The sequence below is a fragment of the Pristis pectinata genome, chromosome 9 (assembly GCF_009764475.1).
Source record: "Pristis pectinata isolate sPriPec2 chromosome 9, sPriPec2.1.pri, whole genome shotgun sequence".
In the NCBI taxonomy this organism is placed as follows: domain Eukaryota; kingdom Metazoa; phylum Chordata; class Chondrichthyes; order Rhinopristiformes; family Pristidae; genus Pristis; species Pristis pectinata.
In genome coordinates, this window is record NC_067413.1 from 4316367 (window position 1) to 4336049 (window position 19683).

Sequence of the window (19683 nt, forward strand, 5' to 3'; positions counted from 1 at the left end):
GCTTGACATCATAAGGAATCCAAGCCAATGGAGTAAATGTATAATACAATTTACACTGAAGATATGAGCCGATATATCTCATAAAGAGCGAGGTTAGATGTTTATGTGGCCACTTTATGATTGCCTGCCCACAATTACAGTAAGTCATATCAACCAGTGGATTCAGTTACCTTTGTGATCTGCTGCTCCTGTTGAATCTTCAGCCCTGGAGAAAAAGCAGAGCGTCAGTGTTAACTGTAGTGAAGAAAGATAATATCTTGAGAACAGAATTCATCAAACTGGTGAAAGAAAAAGTGAGTAACAACAACTTTCATTTACACAGCTCTGTTCCAAGATGCTTCCCAGTGGCACTCCCTCTGCACCGCCCCTCCCACAGTGTGACACCCCCTCAGTGCTGCAGTCTCTCGGTCATATTGTAGAGTCATAGTTATACAGCAGGCTAACTGGTCCATTACAACTTTCCTGAGCTAGTCCCATTTGCCCGCATTTGACCCGTATCCCTCTAAATCTTTCCTATTCATATACCTGTCTAAATGCCTTAAACGTTGTGATTGTCCCCCCCTCTACCACTTCCTCTGGCAGCTCGTTCCATATACCCACCACCCTGTGTGTGAAAAACTTGCCCCTCAGGTCCTCTTTACATCTTTCCCCTCTCACCTTAAACCTGTGCCCTCTAGTTTTAGATTCCCTTAACCTGGGAAAAAAAACCGCGATCACCCACCTTATCTCTGCCCCTCATGATTTCATAAACCTCTATATAAGGTCACCCCTCAGCCTCCTTCGCTGCAGGGAAAACAGTCCCACCCCAAGACCCTTGACGAATGATGGCAGAGTTCAAGGGCCGAATGGCTTTCTCCTTCTCCTATTTCTTATATTCTCAGATCTCAAGTTTATTGTCACAGGCACACATACCCAGGGTATAAATGCCATGAAAATTAGCTTTATAGCAGCAGCAGCACAGTACATTACAAACATAAGTTAACATGAGCTTAAATTGACATAAATTATACATACACATGTGCACAAAGTGAACAGAACAACATTAGTGCCAGTTGAGAGAGAGAAAAATACATCGTCCGAGGAAGTATTAGGGTTATCATAGAACAGTACAGCACAATACAGGCCCTTCGGCCCACAATGTTGGGCCGACCTTTAAACCTCGCCTAAGACTAGCTAACCTCTTCCTCCCACATATCCCTCTATTTTAAATTCCTCCATATGCTTATCTAGCAATCTCTTGAATTTGACCAATGTACCTGCCTCCACCACTACCCCAGGCAGCGCATTCCATGCCCCAACCACTCTCTGGGTAAAAAACCTTCCTCTGATATCTTCCTTGAACTTCCCACCCATTATTTAAAGCCATGCCCTCTTGTATTGAGCATTGGTGCCCTGGGAAAGAGGCGCTGACTGTCTACTCTATCTATTTCTCTTAGTATTTTGTACACCTCTATCATGTCTCCTCTCATCCTCCTTCTCTCCAAAGAGTAAAGCCCTAGCTCCCTTAGTCTCTCCTCATAATGCATACTCTCCAAACCAGGCAGCATCCTGGTAAATCTCCTCTGCACCCTTTCCAACGCTTCCACATCCTATAATGAGGCGACCAGAACTGGACACAGTACTCTAAGTGCAGTCTAACCACAGTTTTGTTCTTCAGGACTTGTAAAGTCACAACATGATGTCAATTTTCAAAGAACATGATGGACCCCAATTGAATAACAACAGATCCCAGGAGGAGGCCATGCAGCACATTCAGTCACTGATGGAATTTTTGGTCATTATCACGAAGTTTCTGAGAGTTTGTGCTCCATTTTGCTGTTTATGTCCCCAATACTCCAGATGTCCATCATTGGGTCAGACACCTGGGATGACAGGATATCACAAAAGGTGCTTTAGAAAAGCAAAGCTCTTTTCTTTAGAGGCACAATGCCACAGCTGGTAGAGCCACTGCCTCACAGCACCAGAGACCTGGGTTCGACCCTGACCTCCGGTGCTGTCTGTGTGGAGTTTGCGCGTTCTCCCCGTGACCCTGTGGGTTTCCCCCGGGTGTTCCGGTTTCCTCCCATGTCCCAAAGACATGCAGGTGGGCAGGTTAATTGGCCGCTGTAAATTGCCCCTTGTGTAAGGATGGGTGGTAGAATCTGGGGCGAGTTGAGAGGAATGTGGGGAGAATAAAAGAAAATGAATGCAATTGAGTCAGTGGCACATGATAGGCTGAAGGCCTGTGCTCTATGACTCTATTGGGCCATGGGAAGTTCTGCACCCACTTGGCCTCAGTTTAACACCTCAGCTGAAATTAACCCTTGGTTTTCTGGGGGGAGAGAGTTCCTGAACCCCTACACCCAACTGAACAGGCTGTTGCATGTTTTAATTTCTCTGCCTTGTTCCAGCCTCCTACAACCAGAGAAAGCAAAGCAGGAGGGCAGGAACAAACACCTTCACCATCTTAACTCCTCACTGTGCAATAATTGTGATGAATATTTTTCTGGGAAAGACACAAGATTAGAAATGTGAGGCAAAGGAAATGTTTGCTTGCAAACACGTCAGGAGGTTTTCTAGTTTATAAATGAGTAGCCATTTATTTCCCTTGTTTATAACCACCAGCACTTCGGTCCCAGGTGTCTGTACCAGCGGTTAAGTAATCAAAACAAAATGACTCACTTTACCCACAACATCCATTAAAAGAGCACAGAGCTTAAAGACCAATGGTAACACTACCAAAACTGGGGGGCAGAGATTCATGGTGAGAGAGGACAGATTTAAAAGGGACCTGAGGGACAACTTTTTCACGCAGAGGGTGGTGAGTATATGGAACGAGCTGCCAGAGGAAGTGAGTGAGGCAGGTACAACAGGATCATTTAAGAAGCACTTGGATAAGTACATGGAGGGGTGCGGCTTGGAGGGATATAGGCCGAACGCAGGAAATTGGGGCTAGCTGGGTGGGCACCGTGGTTGGCATGGACTGGTCGGGCCGAAGGGCCTGTATCCGTGCTGTATTGCTCTGTGACTCTGTGACTATTATTTTGTTAATTGTGGTGTTTGTTCTCCCTGGGAGACTTCATATGAAGCACAAAGCCTCAGGGACCTGGGTTTGATCCTGATCTCTGTGCTGTCTGCGTGGAGTTTGCACGTTCTCCTTGTGGGCGCGTGCATTTCCCCCGGGTGCTCTCCTTTCCTCCCACATCCCAAAGATGAGAGAGTAAGTGCCAAGTAGTGGAGGACAGACAGGGTGGTGTGGGAATGGGGAGGGCAGTTAAGATGGTTGTCAACTGGGAGCTCCAGACAGCCTTGACTAGTCTGTGGGACAGCTTTCAAAATGTAAATTGGTAAATTAGTAAATTGGTTTACTATTGTCACACGTACCAAGGTACAGTGAAAAATTTGTCTTGCATAGCGTTCATACAGATCATTTCATCACATCAGTACATTGAGGGAGTACAAGGTAAAACAACAACAGGATGCAGAATAAAGTGTCACAGTTACAGAGAAAGTGCAGTGCAGGCAGACAATAAGGTGCAAGGCCATAACGAGGTAGATTGGGAGGTCAAGAGTCCATTTTATCGTACTAGGGGACTGTTCAATAGTCTTATGTGGACATCATTTCCGGAGAAGGACCGAGGTTGATGCCAGGTAGTCCTTCACTCTTAGTCTTTCTCTGTTTCAACGTAGTGGTGATGGTGCAGAGTGACTCACTGGCCATTTCTGAGGGCAGATAAGCATCAACAACAGTGGTGGTGGTGGACCTGGAGGTAGGTATGAACATAGAACAGTACAGCACAGAACAGGCCCTTCAGCCCACAATGTTGTGCCGACATAGCTATTCCCTCCTACCTACAGAATGCCCATATCCCTTCATTTTCCTCTCATTCATGTGCCCATCCAAGCCCCTCTTAAAAGCCCCCAATGAATTTGCCTCCACCACCCTATCAGGCAACGCATTCCAGGCATCCACCACTTTCTCAGTAAAAAACATACCCCTCATGTCTGTTCTGAACCTACCCCCTCTCTCCTTAAATGCATGCCCTCTGGTATTGGATCACTCAATAATGGGAAAAAGATATTGCTTGTCCACCCTATCCATGCCCCTCATCATTTTATACACTCCCAACAGATCACCCCTCAGCCTCCACCGCTCCAGAGAAAAGAGCCCAAGTTTGTCCAGCCTCTCCAAATAGCGCATGCCCTCTAATCCAGGCAGCACATGCCCTCTAATCCAGGCAGCATCCTAGTAAACCTCCTCTGCACCCTCTCTAAAGCCTTGACATCCTTCCTATAGTGAGGTGACCAGACGGAGTAAGGACAGCAAATTCCCTTCCTTGAAGGTTGTCTGTGGAGCTGGTACAAGGTTGCATCTTAACTTCTACACTTTGTAATCTGGAATCCACGGGCAGTGTGAATATGACCTTTGAAGAGTTATCAAGAGTTTACTTGGAACAGAGATTTCCACGATGCAGGTTTCTGTTGTTGACTGCTGACCTCTGCCTCTTTGAGTCTGTTGTTTCGGCAACTGTGTTCTAAGCTGCTTGAGGGCAATGTTTCCCATAGGCAAACAATCTGGACACAGTATGGTATTAACACAATCTCTTCCTCAGGTTTTTGCCAACTGTTTGGTCCCCGTGGCAATCCAGAACATAAAAGAGAAGTCTCGAGTTGATACTGATTGAACAAAATTAAGCAAGGCCAGTTACAACGTCACGTTCAAGTTCTCCCAGTGTGAAGCAGCTAATATTTAGCAATTATACTTGTTATTAAAACAGAACTGTAATTGTTAGGGGCTGTTAATGTTGTTAACAAGGATGCACAGTGAACTTCAATCGATCCTGGGAAACTTTTTATTTTGCATCATTAATACAGTGCCTGTCATTTCAGGGTTTTTTTTAAGCTTTCCTCACACAATCAGATAAAAACACCCTTTATTCACCAGAGCACTGATGCAAAAACAATGATGCAGAACAAGGGGAGGACATTCAGCCCGTCATTCGTGTTGCAGTTCTTTGAACAAGCAATCCAACATGCTGCAAGATAGATTTAAATAAATGTTGTTACCGGCCACAGAGCAAAAATCACAAGTCGATCTGATCTGTGTGTACATTATTACGGAAAGAGTGAGATTTGAACTTTGTTCGATACTGATTCAACCAAGTTTGTGCACAGAGTAATACAGCATGGAAACAGGCCCTTTGGCCCAACTGGTCCATGCTGACCAAGATTCCCAGCTAAGCTAGTCCCATCTGCCCACGTTTGGCCCATATCCCTCTAAACCTTTCCCATCCCTGTACCTGTCCAAATGTCTCTTAAGTGTTGTTAATGTACCTGCCTCAACCGCTTCCTCTGGCAGCTCATTACATACACAGACCACCTTCTGTGTGAATATGTTGCCCCTCAGGTTCCTATTAAATCTCTCTGCTCTCACCCTAAACCTATGCACTCTAGTTCTCAATTCCCTGGTCATGGGAAAAAGACTGTGCACATTCACCCTATCTATGCCCCTCATGGTTTTATACACGTCTATAAGGTCACCCCTCACTCTCCTATGCTCCAGTGAATATAATCTGAACCTGCTCAACCTCTCTCCATCACTCAGTCCCTTAAGTCCCGGCAATATCCTCATAAATCTCCTCTGCACTCTTTCCAGCTTACTGGAATCTTTCCTGTAGCAGGGTGACCAAATCTGAACACAATATTCCAAATGCGGCCTCACCAACATTTTGTTCAACTGCAACATAACGTGCATGTTAGCAGATAAGACAGTTTGTAGGATTCATGGTGGCAGGGAGAAAGAATTACCGGAACTATACAGAGGCCAGTCTGGCTCTTTGGACAAGACTCCATGCTAGCCCACACTTGCTCCAAGTAGGTGACATCGTCCTGACAGCAAAACCTTAATTCCTCATCCCATTCCCACTCTAACCTCTGGTTTTGGCCTCTTACATTGTCCCAACAAAGCCCGGCACAGGCTCAGTCAACAGCACCTTATCTTCAGACTGGGCATGTTACAACCCTCTGGACTCAGCACTGAATTCGACCACAAATTGACCACAGGTTGAGTGAACTCGGCCTTTTCTCCTTGGAGCGACCAAGGATGAGAGGTGACCTGATAGAGGTGTATAAGATGATGAGAGGCATTGATCATGTGGATAGTCAGAGGCTTTTTCCTAGGGCTGAAATGGTTACCACAAGAGGACACAGGTTTAAGGTGCTGGGGAGTAGGTATAGAGGTGATGTCAGGGGTAAGTTTTTTACTCAGAGAGTGGTGAGTGTGTGGAATGGGCTGCCGGAAACGGTGGTGGAGGCGGATACGATAGGGTCTTTTAAGAGACTTTTGGATAGGTAAATGGAGCTTAGAAAAATAGAGGGCTATGGGTAAGCCTAGTAATATCTAGGGTAGGGACAGTTCAGCACAGCTTTGTGGGCCAAAGGGCCTGTATTGTGCTGTAGGTTTTCTATAGTTCTAAATGTAAATTAAGAAAACGCAGATGCCAAAAATCTGAAATGAAAGCAACACTCAGTGCCAGAAACACTCAGTAGTTCAGGCAGCATCTGTGGAGAGAGAAACTGAGCCTTCAACCTGAAATGTTAACTCTGTTTCTCTTTCAAGGCCACAGCTTGTCACACCCTTCTCAAGGCAGTTATGGATGGGCAAAAAATATTGGCCATACCAACAACATCAACGTCCCACAAACATGAATAAATAGACCCAGAACACTTCATTCAATAAATCAAATAAAAACAACAAATGAATACTAAAAGTACCCCACAGATTTATCTATAAAATAATCACTGGATTCCATGTGTCAATAGATTTTTGCCTGAAAATTAACAACTACAGCTAACATGGCCTATTGAATTCCAAAACTTGGACTGTTTGCTCTTTATTCATTGGCTCTGAGTGACCAGCTGTGCATCCATAAATTTCTGTTATAAATTTCCAGCATTTAATCGCTATAACACTGTTTTTGTGTCTCACCAAAGTAGAGAAATGTGCTCACCTCCTGGTTACATCAACGGTGCTAATAGCCTGTCCTGGTCCAACCACGTAGATGCCATGGCTAAGAAAGCTCACCAGCGCCTCTAATTGCTCAAGAGGCTAAAGAAACTTGGTATGTCCCCTTTGACCCTCACCAATTTTTATTGATGCATCACTGCTTGGTGTGGCAACTGCTCTGCCCGGGATCACAAGCAAGTGCAGAGAGTTATTGACACAGCTCAGCACATCACGGAAACCAGCCTCCCCTCCATGGACTCTGTCTACACTTCTCACTGTCTCGGTAAAGCAGCCAACATAATCAAAGACCCCACCAACCCCGGACATTCTCTATTCTCCCCCCTCTTTTACATTGGGCAGAAGGTAAAAGTCTGAAAGCACGTACCACCAGGCTCAAGGACAGCTTCTATCCCACTGTTATAACAGTCCCCTAGTATGATAAGATGGACTCTTGACCTCACAATCTACCTCGTTATGAACTTGCACCTTATTGTCTGCCTGCACTGCACTTTCTCTGTAACTGTAACACTTTATTCTGCATTCTGTTATTGTTTTACCTTGTACTACCTCAATGCACTGTTGTAATGAAATGATCTGTGTGGATGGCATGCAAAACAAAGTTTTTCACTGTACCTCTGTACATGTGACAATAATAAACCAATTCCAATTCCTTCACCATGATAATTCCTCCAAATATAGATGAGAGATTTGCAAAGAATGCAGGCACAAAGAGCAAAGCAGTGAGACTCCTTCAAAGAGCTGGCACAGGCATGATGGTTCGAGTGGCCTGCTTTTAAGCTGTACCTTACGTGCTATAACTTTTATTCCTCTGATAACCTCAGTAAGGTTAATCATATTTACTGATTTATTTTATTGATTTTTCCATGCAGCATTAGTTAAATAACTCGGCCACACAATGTGCCGGTTATAATAGAATGGTGGTCTAAGTGTGCCTTGGCACCTGGAAATCAGATTAAGGGTGAGATTTTAAACAATGGAAGCATTTTTTGGTTGGTGCACATCAGATTATGTGTATCCACCACTGGCGTTGCAGCAGTACCTGTGATCTGCTCGCCCCTCAAGAATGGATTCTCTTGATGTGATTAACCAAAGGTGTTCACTCTCTGATGTTGCGCCAAGAAAGGGGGCAGTGCTAAGCTGGTGAAATGGCTCCCATTACTGCTTCTCAGAACTGTCCACAGTCAATGGTCCACTGACTATGACACAGACATGAATTGGGAGCCCAATCAGCTACTTTTATTCCTTGGAACGTAGGAGAATGAGGGGCGACCTTATAGAAGTGTTTAAAATTATGAGAGGCAGAGATAAGGTGGACGGTAACAGTCTTTTCCCTAGGTTAGGGGAGTCCAAAACTAGGGGGCATAGGTTTAGGGTGAGAGGGGAAAGATTTAAAAGGGAGCTGAGGGGCAACTTTTTCATGCAGAGGGTGGTGAGTATATGGAACGAGCTGCCAGAGGAAGTGGGTGAGGCAGGTACAACAGTATCATTTAAGAAGCACTTGGATAGGTACATGGAGGGGCGGGGCTTGGAGGGATATGGGTCGAACGCAGGAAATTGGGACTAGCTGGGTGGGCACCGTGGTTGGCATGGACCGGTTGGGCTGAAGGGCCTGTATCCGTGCTGTATTGCTCTATGAGCCTATGACCTGGCCACTTGAAGCTGCTCCATCATTTAATGAGACCATGGCTGATCTGATCTTTCACCTGAACTCTACTTTCCTATCTCCCCGCGGTAACTTTTTAACCATTTGCTTATAAAGAGCATCTCGCTCTGGCCTAAAAATGTTCACAGACTCTTCTTCCACCAGTTATAGAATCAGAGAATGGTCACATCACACAGAAGAGGCCCTTCAGGCCATCACCTCTATGCTGGCCCTCCAGCAGAGGAACTCACTGGCTCCAACTCTCGGCCCTTTCTCCGATCCTTGCAAAATTTTCCTCACTGTATATTTATCCAGTTCCCTGCTGAGGGCCACAATGAAGCCTGCCTCCACCACATAGAACACAGAACAGTACAGCACAGGAACAGGCCCTTCAACCCACCATGTTGTGCCAAAGTCATTAAACTAGTAATTAAATGCCTAACTAAGCTAATCCCTTCTGCCTACACGGTGTCCACATCCCTCCATTCTCTGCACATCCATGTGCCTATCTAAGAGGCTCTTAAGTGCCTCGATCGTATCTGCCTCCACCAACACCCCTGGCAGTGCATTCCAGGCGCCCCCCACTCTCTGTGTAAAAAACTTGCCCCACACATCTCCTTTGAATTTAACCCCTCTCACCTTAAACTCTGCCCTCTAGTATTAGACATTTTGACAATGGGAAAAAAATACCGGGTGCCTATGCCTCTTATATGTTACAAAATTCTATCAGGTCTCCCCTCTGCCACTCCAGAGAAAACAACCCAAGTTTGTCCAACCTCTCTCCTTATAGTACATGCTCTCTCATCCAGGCAGCATCCTGGTGAACCTCTTCTGCACCCTCTAAGAAGCCTCCACATCCTTCCTATCATGGGGCGGCCAGGATCGAATGCAATACTCCATCAGCAGGTACCTCCCCAATGCATGCCCCATGTAACTGAAGTATAACCTCCCCACTATCCAGGACATCTTCAAGAGGCGGTGCCTCAAGAAGGTGGCATCCATCACTAAGGACCCTCACCATCCTGGATATGCCCTCTTCTCATTACCGCCATCAGGGAAGAGGTACAGGCGCCTGAAGACTCACACTCAGTGATTCAGGAACAGCTTCTTCCCCTCCACCATCAGATTTCTGAACGGTCCATGAACCCATGAACACTACCTCGTTATTCCTCTTTTGCACTATTTATTTATTTATTTGTTTGTTTGTGAGCAGTTATAGTAATTTTTATGTCTTGCACAGTACTGCTGCCGCAAAACAACACATTTCACGACATATGTCAGTGATAATAAACCTGATTCTGACACTTTGTATTGAATATGCCCTTGCAATCAGCCACACACTGTGTAAGAAACTTTTCCCACACATCACTCTTGATTGTTTGCCCCTTTATTTTGTACCCGTGACCTCCAGTTCTTGACATTTCCACCAGTGGGAACATCCTCCACTCTGTCCAGACCACTCATCATTTTATATACTGCTATCAAATCTCCTTAACGTCCCTTGCCCCAAAGAAAGCAGCCCCTGCCTTTCCGATTCATCCCCGTAACCCTGGTCCCCATCCCAGGAACCATTCTAGTAACTCTTCTCTGGACCCTCTCCAATGCCTCCACATCCTTCCCATGACAAGATGACCAGAATTGAACCTGCTGAGATCGTGCCGGTGTTTATAAAGGTTCAGCATGACTTCTCTGCTTTTACTCCGTCTCCGCCGCATTTGTCTTCAAGATGAGGCCTTCTACTCTGAGATGTCCTCCTTTTTCAGAAAACGGGGCTTTACCCCCCACTGCTATCGATGGAGCCCTCAACCGCATCTCCTCTACTTCCCGCACTTCTGCTTCTTAACTTAACCCAGCCTCCCCCACCCCCCTGCAAGACGGAACAGGGATAGAGTTAGGACATAGAACAGTACAGCACAGAACAGGCCTTTCGGCCCACAATGTTGTGCCAACATAGCTATTCCCTCCTACCTACAGAATGCCCATATCCCTTCATTTTCCTCTCATTCGTGTGCCCATCCAAGCCCCTCTTAAAAGCCCCCAATGAATTTGCCTCCACCACCCTATCAGGCAACGCATTCCAGGCATCCACCACTCTCTCAGTAAAAACGTACCCCTCACGTCTGTTCTTAACCTACCCCCTCTCACCTTAAGTGCATGCCCTCTGGTATTGGATCGCTCAATAATGGGAAAAAGATATTGCTTGTCCACCCCATAAATTTATGCATTTTGTCCTCACCCTTCACCCCACCAGCCTCTGCATCCAGCACGTCATTCCACCAGCTACAGTGTGGTCCCACCACCAGCCATGTCTTCCCCTCCTCCCGCTTTCCACAGGGATCACTCTCTCCATGATTCCCCGGTTCGCTCATCCCCTCCCCTGGCACTCTCCCCTGTAACTGTAGGAGGTGTAACCTCCTCCCTCACCACCACCCAGGGCTCTAGATAGCCCTTCCAGGTGAGGCAGAGGTTCACGTGCACCTCCTCTGGCCTTGTCTACTGCACTCAGTGCTCCCGATGTGGCCTTCTCTACATCAGTGAGACCAAGCACATACTGAGAGACTGCTTTGGACTGCAGCGGCTCGAGAAGGTCGCGCCTTTGGGACGTGGGAAGAAACCGGAGCACCCGGAGGAAACCCACACAGTCAGAGGGAGAACGTGCAAACTCCACACAGACGGTGCCGGAGGTCAGGATCGAACCCGGGTCTCTGGAGCTGTGAGGCAGTGGCTCCACCCGCTGCGCCATTGTGCTGCCCATAAATATGTGCATAACCCATTGAAAATGGAAGGAAAGGTTGAGAAAATGGTTAAAAGAGCTGATGGGATCTGGGCTTTTGTTATGAGAAAAGTTCTTTTGGATCTCAAAGATAGAGGTATCTGGACACACAGTCTTTGTACTTTAAAAAGGAGAATTTTATTTACAAAGACAGACGCGGGAACAGAATGGAAAGGAACAAATGCACACTCGCACACTCACACTCGGGTGATCGCGAAATGTGAGGGGAATTGCAACAGGGGTGGTGTGCGCACACACACACACACACACACACACACACACACACACACACACAACAAACTAGTACAAATGATCAGGGCACGAACAAATATGTTGTCTGAACCCTCTGAAATACGTCGTCTGAACCCTCTGAATCTGGACAAACAATGGCTCTACGCTACTGGGAATCTACTCAGGACGCTCCTAGACCCCTGTGGAAGTGCACCCTCACACCTGTGGTCTCGACCCCGGCAGCAATTGGCAAAGAGAAAGAGTTACACACGTGCAGCATCTTTTATAGGGCCGGAGAGCTGGGTGGATCTAACTCAGGTAATTCAAACAGGCCAATGGTTTGGGGGTCAAAGACAAAGGTGTTTACCAAGGCCAATGGTCAGGCAGACCCAGGAACAAAGGTGTTCTCCAAGGCCAATCCCTATGCTTGCACCTGATGGGTGGGGTGGAGCCAAACCTTTGATTGACAGTGTTGTCACTTCCGACCCGGTGAGCAATGTTGTCATCCGACCAGAGGGGTCAATGTTGTCACTGTCACCTGAGAGCCATGGCCTTTCATACTACAGCTTTATAAATAGGGGATAAAGTACAAACAGAAAATGCTGGGGGAGGGTTAACTGCGGTGTTTCCCTTACCAGAAGACTCAAGGGGGATTTAACGTGATTGGTGAAAGGATTAGTGGTCAGACGAGGAAATGCTTCCCCCCAGAGGGTGGTGGGGTCTGGAACTCTGCCTGAAAGGAGGGTGGATAGGCAGAACCCCCCCCCCCCTCACATATGCACAGTACTGGGACGTGGACTTGGGAGGGCCGTGACCTGCAAGGGCTGCAGGGTGGAGTTCCACTGGGGAGCTCCTTTTGGACTAGCACAGACATTGGGCTGAATGGTCTCCTGTGCAATATTTGTCTGCATATCTATGGTACTTTGCTGAACTTAATTCACTCGCTCCATCTCCAATGCACAGTAGCAGAAGTTTGTAACGTCTACAGGGCGCACTGCAGCAACTCACCAAGACTCCTCAGACAGCACCTTCCAAACCCACCACCTCTACCAGCTAGAAGGACAAAGGCAGCAAAAGCCCGGGGAACACCACCCCCTGGGAGTTGCCCTCCAAGCCTCACACCATCCTGACTTGGAAATATCTCACCGTTCCTTCACTGTCGCTGGGTCAAAATCCTGGAACTCCCTCCCGAACGGCACTGTGGGTGCACCCACACCTCAAGGACTGCAGCAGTTCAAGAAGGCCTCAGAATCCCCTCCAGCAACTTACCTACTACAGATGCTAGGCTTACTGGTCTATAGTTCCCAGGTTTTTCTTTACAGCCCTTCTTAAATAGAGGCTCAACATTAACCACCCTTCAGTCTTCTGGCAGTCTTGATCGTCCTGCCATAGGAAAGCTGCCACTAAGCTGGAAAGAGTGCAGAGGAGATTTACGAGGATGTTGCCGGGACTCGAGGGACTGAGTTATGGGGAGAGGTTGGGCAGGTTGGGATCTTATTCATTGGAACGTAGGAGAATCAGTGGTGATATTACAGAGGTGTAGAAAGTCAAAAGGGGCACAGACAGGGTGAATGCACACAGTCTTTTTCCCAGGGTTGGGGAATCAAAAACTAGGGGGCATAGGTCTAAGGTGAGAGGGGAGAGATTTAATAGGAACCTGAGGGGCAACTTTTTCACCCAGAGGGTGGTCAGTGTATAGAATAAACTGTCAAAGGAAGTAATTGAGGCTGGTACAATAACATTTATAAGACACTTGGACAGGTACATGGATAGGAAAGGTTCAGAAAGGCAACTATGGATGGGCAATTAAATGCTGGCTCAGCCTGTGAAGCCCACATCCCTGGAATGAATATCCCCGTGTCTGCGTGGGTTTCCTCCGGGTGCTCTGGTTTCCTCCCACGTTCCAAAGATGTACAGGTTAGGAAGCTGTGGGCATGCTATGTTGGCGCTGGAAGCATGGCGACACTTGCGGGCTGCCCCTAGAACACTCTACGCAAAAGATGCATTTCACTGTGCGTTTCGATGTACATGTGACTAGTAAAGACATCTTAAAAACATGTTTTAATCTCCATAAAGCGTCAGAGAACCTGCAGTGGCTATAATATATTGTATCAGCAGAGGGAGCACCATTGACACACATCGATGTATTTCTTCAAATGAAACAGCATGAGAGATTTAGAGAGGGAATTAGAGAGATTACTGTCTTGGTAGCTAAAGGCACAGCTACCAATGACGGAGCGATTAGAGTCAGCGATGATTGAGAGACAGAATTGGAGGAGGGGGATCTTGGAGGTTTGTAGGGCTGGAGGAGATTACTTACTTAGAAGGCCATTCAGTCCATCTGTCTTTGCTGACCCATCAGTTCCACCCCCTCTCATTTCCCTGTAGCCCTGCAACTCTGTCAGGCATGCCATTAAACCCCCACTCCCCCACCCCTTTGGTTCTTTTGCCATTTACCCACACTAGGGGTAATTTACAGTCTCCAGTTACCTTCCCTCCACACTCTCAGTCCTGATGCAGGGTCTGGACCCAAGACGTCGACCACCTCTTTCCCTCCACAGATGCTGCTCGATCTGCTGAATTCCTCCACTACCAGTTCGTTTTTTGCTCCAGATTTCAGCATCTGCAGTCTCTTGTGTCTGCAACCGATTGACGCACACGACCTTGGGATGCGGGAGGAAACCCGAGCACCCGGGGGAAATCCACGTGGTCACAGGGAGAACATGCAAACTCCACACACAAAGAGCACCGGAGATCAGGATTGAACCTGGATCGCCGGTGCTGTGAGGCAGTGGGTCTATCTGCTGTGTTCCATATTTTCCCAAGTCAGTGCAGGGAAGGGAGTGAGTTCTTGGCAGGAATTTGAAGACAATTTCAAAACTGCAGCACAATGGGAGTAGGGACTGGTGCAGGTGAACGGTTACAGGGATGATGGGTGAGTGACACGGCGGTGACTCAGTTTCAATGAATCAAAGTCAGATCATTGGCTTTGAAGTCAAAAGCTAAATGGAGACACAAGACACTGCAGATGCTGGAATCTGGAACATCAAACAATCTGCTGGAGGAACTCAGTGGGTCAGGCAGCATCTAAAGGGGGAAATGGTCAGTTGACGTTTCGGGTCCCGAGTCCAGGTGAAGGGTCTCAAAACGTCGACTGTCCATTTCCCGCCATGGGTGCTGCCAAGAAAGCTCACCAGTGCCTCTACTTCCACAGGAGGCTACAGAAATTTGGCATGGCCCCAATGACCTTCACTAATTTTTACAGATGCACCACAGAAAGCATCCTACCTGGATGCATCACGGCTTGGTACGGCAACTGCTCTGCCCGTGACCGCAAGAAACTGCAGAGAGTTGTGGACACAGCTCAGCACATCACGGAAACCAGCCTCTCCTCCATGGACTCTGTCTATACTTCTTGCTGCCTCGGTAAAGCAGCTAACACAATCAAAGACCCCACCCACCCCCGGACATTCTCCCTTCTCCCCCTCCCATCGGGCAGAAGATACAAAAGCCTGAAAGCACGTACCACCAGGCTCATGGACAGCTTCTATCCTGCTGTTGAACGGTTCCTTAGTACAATAAGATGGACTCTTGACATCAGAATCTACCTCGTTATGGCCCTTGGACCTTATTGTCTGCCTGCACTGCACTTTCTCTGTAACTGTAACACTTTATTCTGCATTCTGTTATTGTTTTCCCTTGTACTACCTCAATGCACTGATATGATGAAATGATCTGTCTGGACGGTATGCAAAACAAAGTTTTTCACTGTACCTCGGTACATGTGACAATAATAAACCAATTACCTGACCCACTGAGTTCCCCCAGTTCATCTTTTATACATCATTTGAAGCAGAAACCCCAGGCACTGTTCTTTCCACAAGTTTCTCCAGAGTAGAACATAAGAGACCAGCCAGGGCTTATGCAGATGAAACCAAACTGCTTGGTCACCTGCCCCACCGCTCCCAGTATCAACACATGTTGACTAATGACACTCTAGCAAAGCATTTGTGGATTATTATTACATTAAGCATGTCACCAGGAAGACAGCACATCAGAAAGCAATTAGCATAGAACATTGAACAGTACAGCACGGGAACAGGCCCTTCGGCCCACAATGCCTGTGCTGACCAAACTGCACATCCACTTGCACACGGTCTGTATCTCTCCATTCCCTGCCTGTTCATGTGTCTGTCAGGCGTTGCTACTGTATCTGCTTCTAGCAATGGGTTCCAGGCACCCACCACACTATCATTAAAAAAACTTTCCTCATAAATCTCTTTTAAACTTTCCCCCTCTCACCTTAAAGCTATGCCCAAAACTGCAGATCAATTGAAAGTTTCAAAACTGTAATTTTTATTAGGTTGGGGCTGGGGGTTGGTGAAGGACCATGAATGAAATGAGCAGGTTGAGCTAAAATATAGATCAACCATGGTCTATCTGAAATGGCAAAATGGGTTTAAAGGGTCAAATTACTTTCTCAGAAGTTTTAAGAGCATGATATCATGTTGCTAAAGGAAAAAAGTTGTGACATTGCAGGGAAAGTATTGCCCTTACAAAGGGCAACTTGCCCAATGGGTTGCAGAGGTACTTTTGCTACAGAGATTTAGTTGCCATCAAAAGTTTAAAAGTTGTCCCATCACCCATAAAGGTGATGGTCACAGTTTATTCAGTTATGCAGGTGAGGCAGCACAGTGGTTAAGGTACTGGAATCATAACCAGAGACCGGGACCATTGATCCAGAGATCGGTTCAAGTCCCACCATGGCAGTGGGGAATTTAAATTTAAGAATAAAATCAAATTTAGAATAAAAAGACTTGTAATGGTTCCACAACACTAACGGATGGTCATTAAAAATCTATCTGGTTCACCAATGCTCTTCAGGGAAGGAAATCTGCCATTCTTACCCATTCTGGACTATGTGTGACTCCAGACTTGATGTGTTTGACCCTTAATTACCTCCTCAGATCAAGGGCAATTAGGACAGAGAACGTTGAACAGTACAGCACAGGAACAGGCCCTTCAGCCCACCACGTCTGTGCCAACATGATGTCAATTTAAACTAACTCCATCTGCCTGCACACAGTCTATATCCCTCCATTCCCTGCCTGTTCACAGGTCTGTCTAAATGCCTCTTAAACATTGCAATTGTATCTCCTTTGACCACCTCCCCTGGCAACATGTTCCAGGCACCCACTTCTTCTAGTTAAAAAAAACTTACCTTGCACTTCTCCATCTGCCTCTTAGGGATGGTCAATAAATTCCAGTGATGTCTACATCCCATGAACCGATTGTTGGTGAAGATCAGTTTGCTTTGACCTTGCAGAACAGTGAAATGCGTCTTTTTGTGTTACTGAGAATGTTCTGAGGGCAGCCCCGCAAGTGTCGCCACACTTCCGGCGCCAACATAGCATGCCCACAACTTCCTAACCCGTATGTCTTTGGAATATGGGAGGAAACTGGAGCACCCGGAGGAAACCCACACAGGCACGGGGAGAACGTACAAACTCCATACAGACGGTGGCCAGAATTGAACCTGGGTCGCTGGCGCTGTAATAGCATTACCCTAACCTCTACACTACTGTGCCACAATTGCTCAAGACCTTTGGATCATGAAGTAAATGGACATCAATGGTGACTGAGCAATGTCAGTGCAACTCTGGAGGCAATGAGAGATTTGAACCAACACACAATCTGCTGGAGGAACTCAGCGAGTCGAGCAGTATCCGTAGGGTGGGTGGGGAAGGAAGTGCCGACGTTTCGGGTGAAAACCCTGCATCAATTCAGAGAATATGTGGCTGTAGTAGCAAAGTCTTGGCCAGAATGTGGTCAAAGAGCCAGAGAGCAGCAGAAACCACAGTGGGGGAGCGGTGAGAGAGGGTCTTACAGAACTCCTGTCGGAGAGAGGAACAAAACACCGTCAAAGTCAGTATACTTTGAAGAGACTGCTCATGAGAGACTGCAGATGCTGGGATCCGGAGCAACAAACAATCTGCTGCAGGAACTCAGCGGGTTGAGCAGCAGCTGCCGGGGGAGGGGAATTGTCGATTCCTTTCAGGTCGAAACCGCGCATCAGATTTGACCTGGGAGGTTTTACCTTTGAATCACCACCAGATGGAGTCTTGGATGTCAAAGTCCCCCGTATGTGCTGCCTGGTCCATGAAATATTTACAGCACAGCAACAGGCCACTGATCGACTCTGGTCTTCTTCTCACCCGGCACCCTGTCCCACTATTTCTCTATTATTCCTCTTTCCCTCCTGTTCATCCCCTTAAAGCATTTTGGAAAGTTAAACCAGGGCAGGATGTACACAGTGAATGACAGAGCCTTCTCTCCCTCGCTCTCTTTTTCTCCCTACACTCCTCGCGCACACGCGCACACACATGCACACACACAAGTGCACATGCATGCACAAGCACGCACACACACACATGCACGCACACACATGCACACACACGCACAAGTGCACACGCATGCACAAGCACACACGCACACACATGCACACATACACACGTTCGTACACACATGCACGCACGCACCAAACTAGTGTAAATGAGCAACAAAAGAGACGGCAGACGCTGGAATCTGGAGCAACGGACAAACTGTTGGAGGAACTCAGCGGTTTGAGCAGCATCTGTGGAACTGTTGATGTTTCGGGTTGAAAGCCTGCATCAGGACTGGCACAGAAATGGACATGGTGCCAACAGAGATCGGCTAAAGTCATATTGAATGGCAGGGCAGGTTTAGAAGGGCCGAGTGGCCATTCGATATGACCTTGGCTATTTTGCTATTTTCTTACGTTCTTGAACTCAGTAAATGAGAGAGCACTTAGGAATGTGGATGAACAGAGAAATCTGGGGGTTCCAGTCCATTAAAAGTGTCAACACAGGTGGATCGGGTGGTGAAGAAAGCACGTGACATGCTTATCTTCACAGCTCAGGGCAGAGATTATAAGGGTTGGGATGTTATATTGCAACTGTACAAAATACTGGTAAGAACACACTTGGGAGCACTGTGTGCGGTTCTGGTCACTGCACTAGAGGGAGGATGTGTTTGTGCCGGAGAGAGTGCATTCACCTCAATGTTTCCTGAATTTCAATTATGGGAAAAGACTGAATAAACTGGGCTTGTTTTCCCCGGACTGAAGGAGGCTGAGAGGTGACTGACAGAGATATATGAGAAGCATAGATAGGGTAGGGAGTCAAAACCTTTTTCCCAGGGTAGGAGGGTCAAAAACGAGAGGGCACAGGTTTAAAGTGAGAGGAAGGAGTTTTGAAGGGGAACTGAGGGGAAGGTTTTGTTTTACATGGAGAGTGGCTGATCACTGCCAGTAGTGGTGGAGCAACATTTAAAAAACATTTAGATAGCTACATGGATTGACAACTCGTTCCATATACCCACCACCCTCTGTGTGAAAAGTCTGCCCCTTCAAATCTTTCACCTCTCACCTTAAATCTATTCCCTCCAGTATTCAACATTTCCACTTTGGGAGAAAGATTCTGACTGCCTACCCCTCTCATAATTTTATAAACTTCTGTCAGGTCTCCTCTCCGCCTCCGACGCTCGAAAGAAAACAACCCGAGTTTGTCCAACCTCTCCTACTAGTTAACGCTCTCTAATCCAGGCAACATCCTGGTAAACTTCTTCTGCGCCCTCACCAAAGCCTCCAGCAATGGGGCAACCAGAACTGCACACAGTACTCAAAATGTGGCCTAACCAAAGTTTTATACAGCTGCAACATGACTTCCCAATTTTTATACTCAGTGCCCCGACCAATGAAGTCAAGCATGCCGTACACCTTCTTTACCACCCTATCCACTTGCATTGCTACTTTTAGGGAGCTATGGACTTGGACCCCAAGATCCCTCTGTACATCAACGTTCCTAAGCCCCTGCCATTTATTGACACGAGGATTGGTAGGTTAATTGGCCACTGCAAATTTCCTCTAGCATGTAAGTGAGTGGTAGAATCTGTAGGGAGTTGATGGGAACATGGGGAGAACGTGGGGAGGCTTTTGACAAGATCCCCATA

General features: G+C 47.0%; 2 protein-coding genes across 4 annotated transcripts in view; both read right to left on the minus strand.

Moving 5' to 3' along the window:
* The window catches only part of LOC127574557 (aquaporin-4-like), a 101152-nt gene that overhangs the window by 51549 nt on the left and 29920 nt on the right, over positions 1-19683 (minus strand). The window contains exon 2 of the mRNA XM_052023652.1: positions 171-205. The gene's annotated coding sequence lies outside the window, so the exon portion shown is untranslated. The remainder of the gene's footprint in view (positions 1-170; positions 206-19683) is intronic.
* LOC127574555 (carbohydrate sulfotransferase 9-like) overlaps positions 1-19683 on the minus strand; it is a 72407-nt gene that overhangs the window by 6937 nt on the left and 45787 nt on the right. For all 3 annotated transcript variants that reach the window (XM_052023647.1, XM_052023645.1, XM_052023644.1), the window contains exon 3: positions 171-205. In XM_052023647.1, the coding sequence (XP_051879607.1) occupies positions 171-205 (35 nt within the window). The remainder of the gene's footprint in view (positions 1-170; positions 206-19683) is intronic.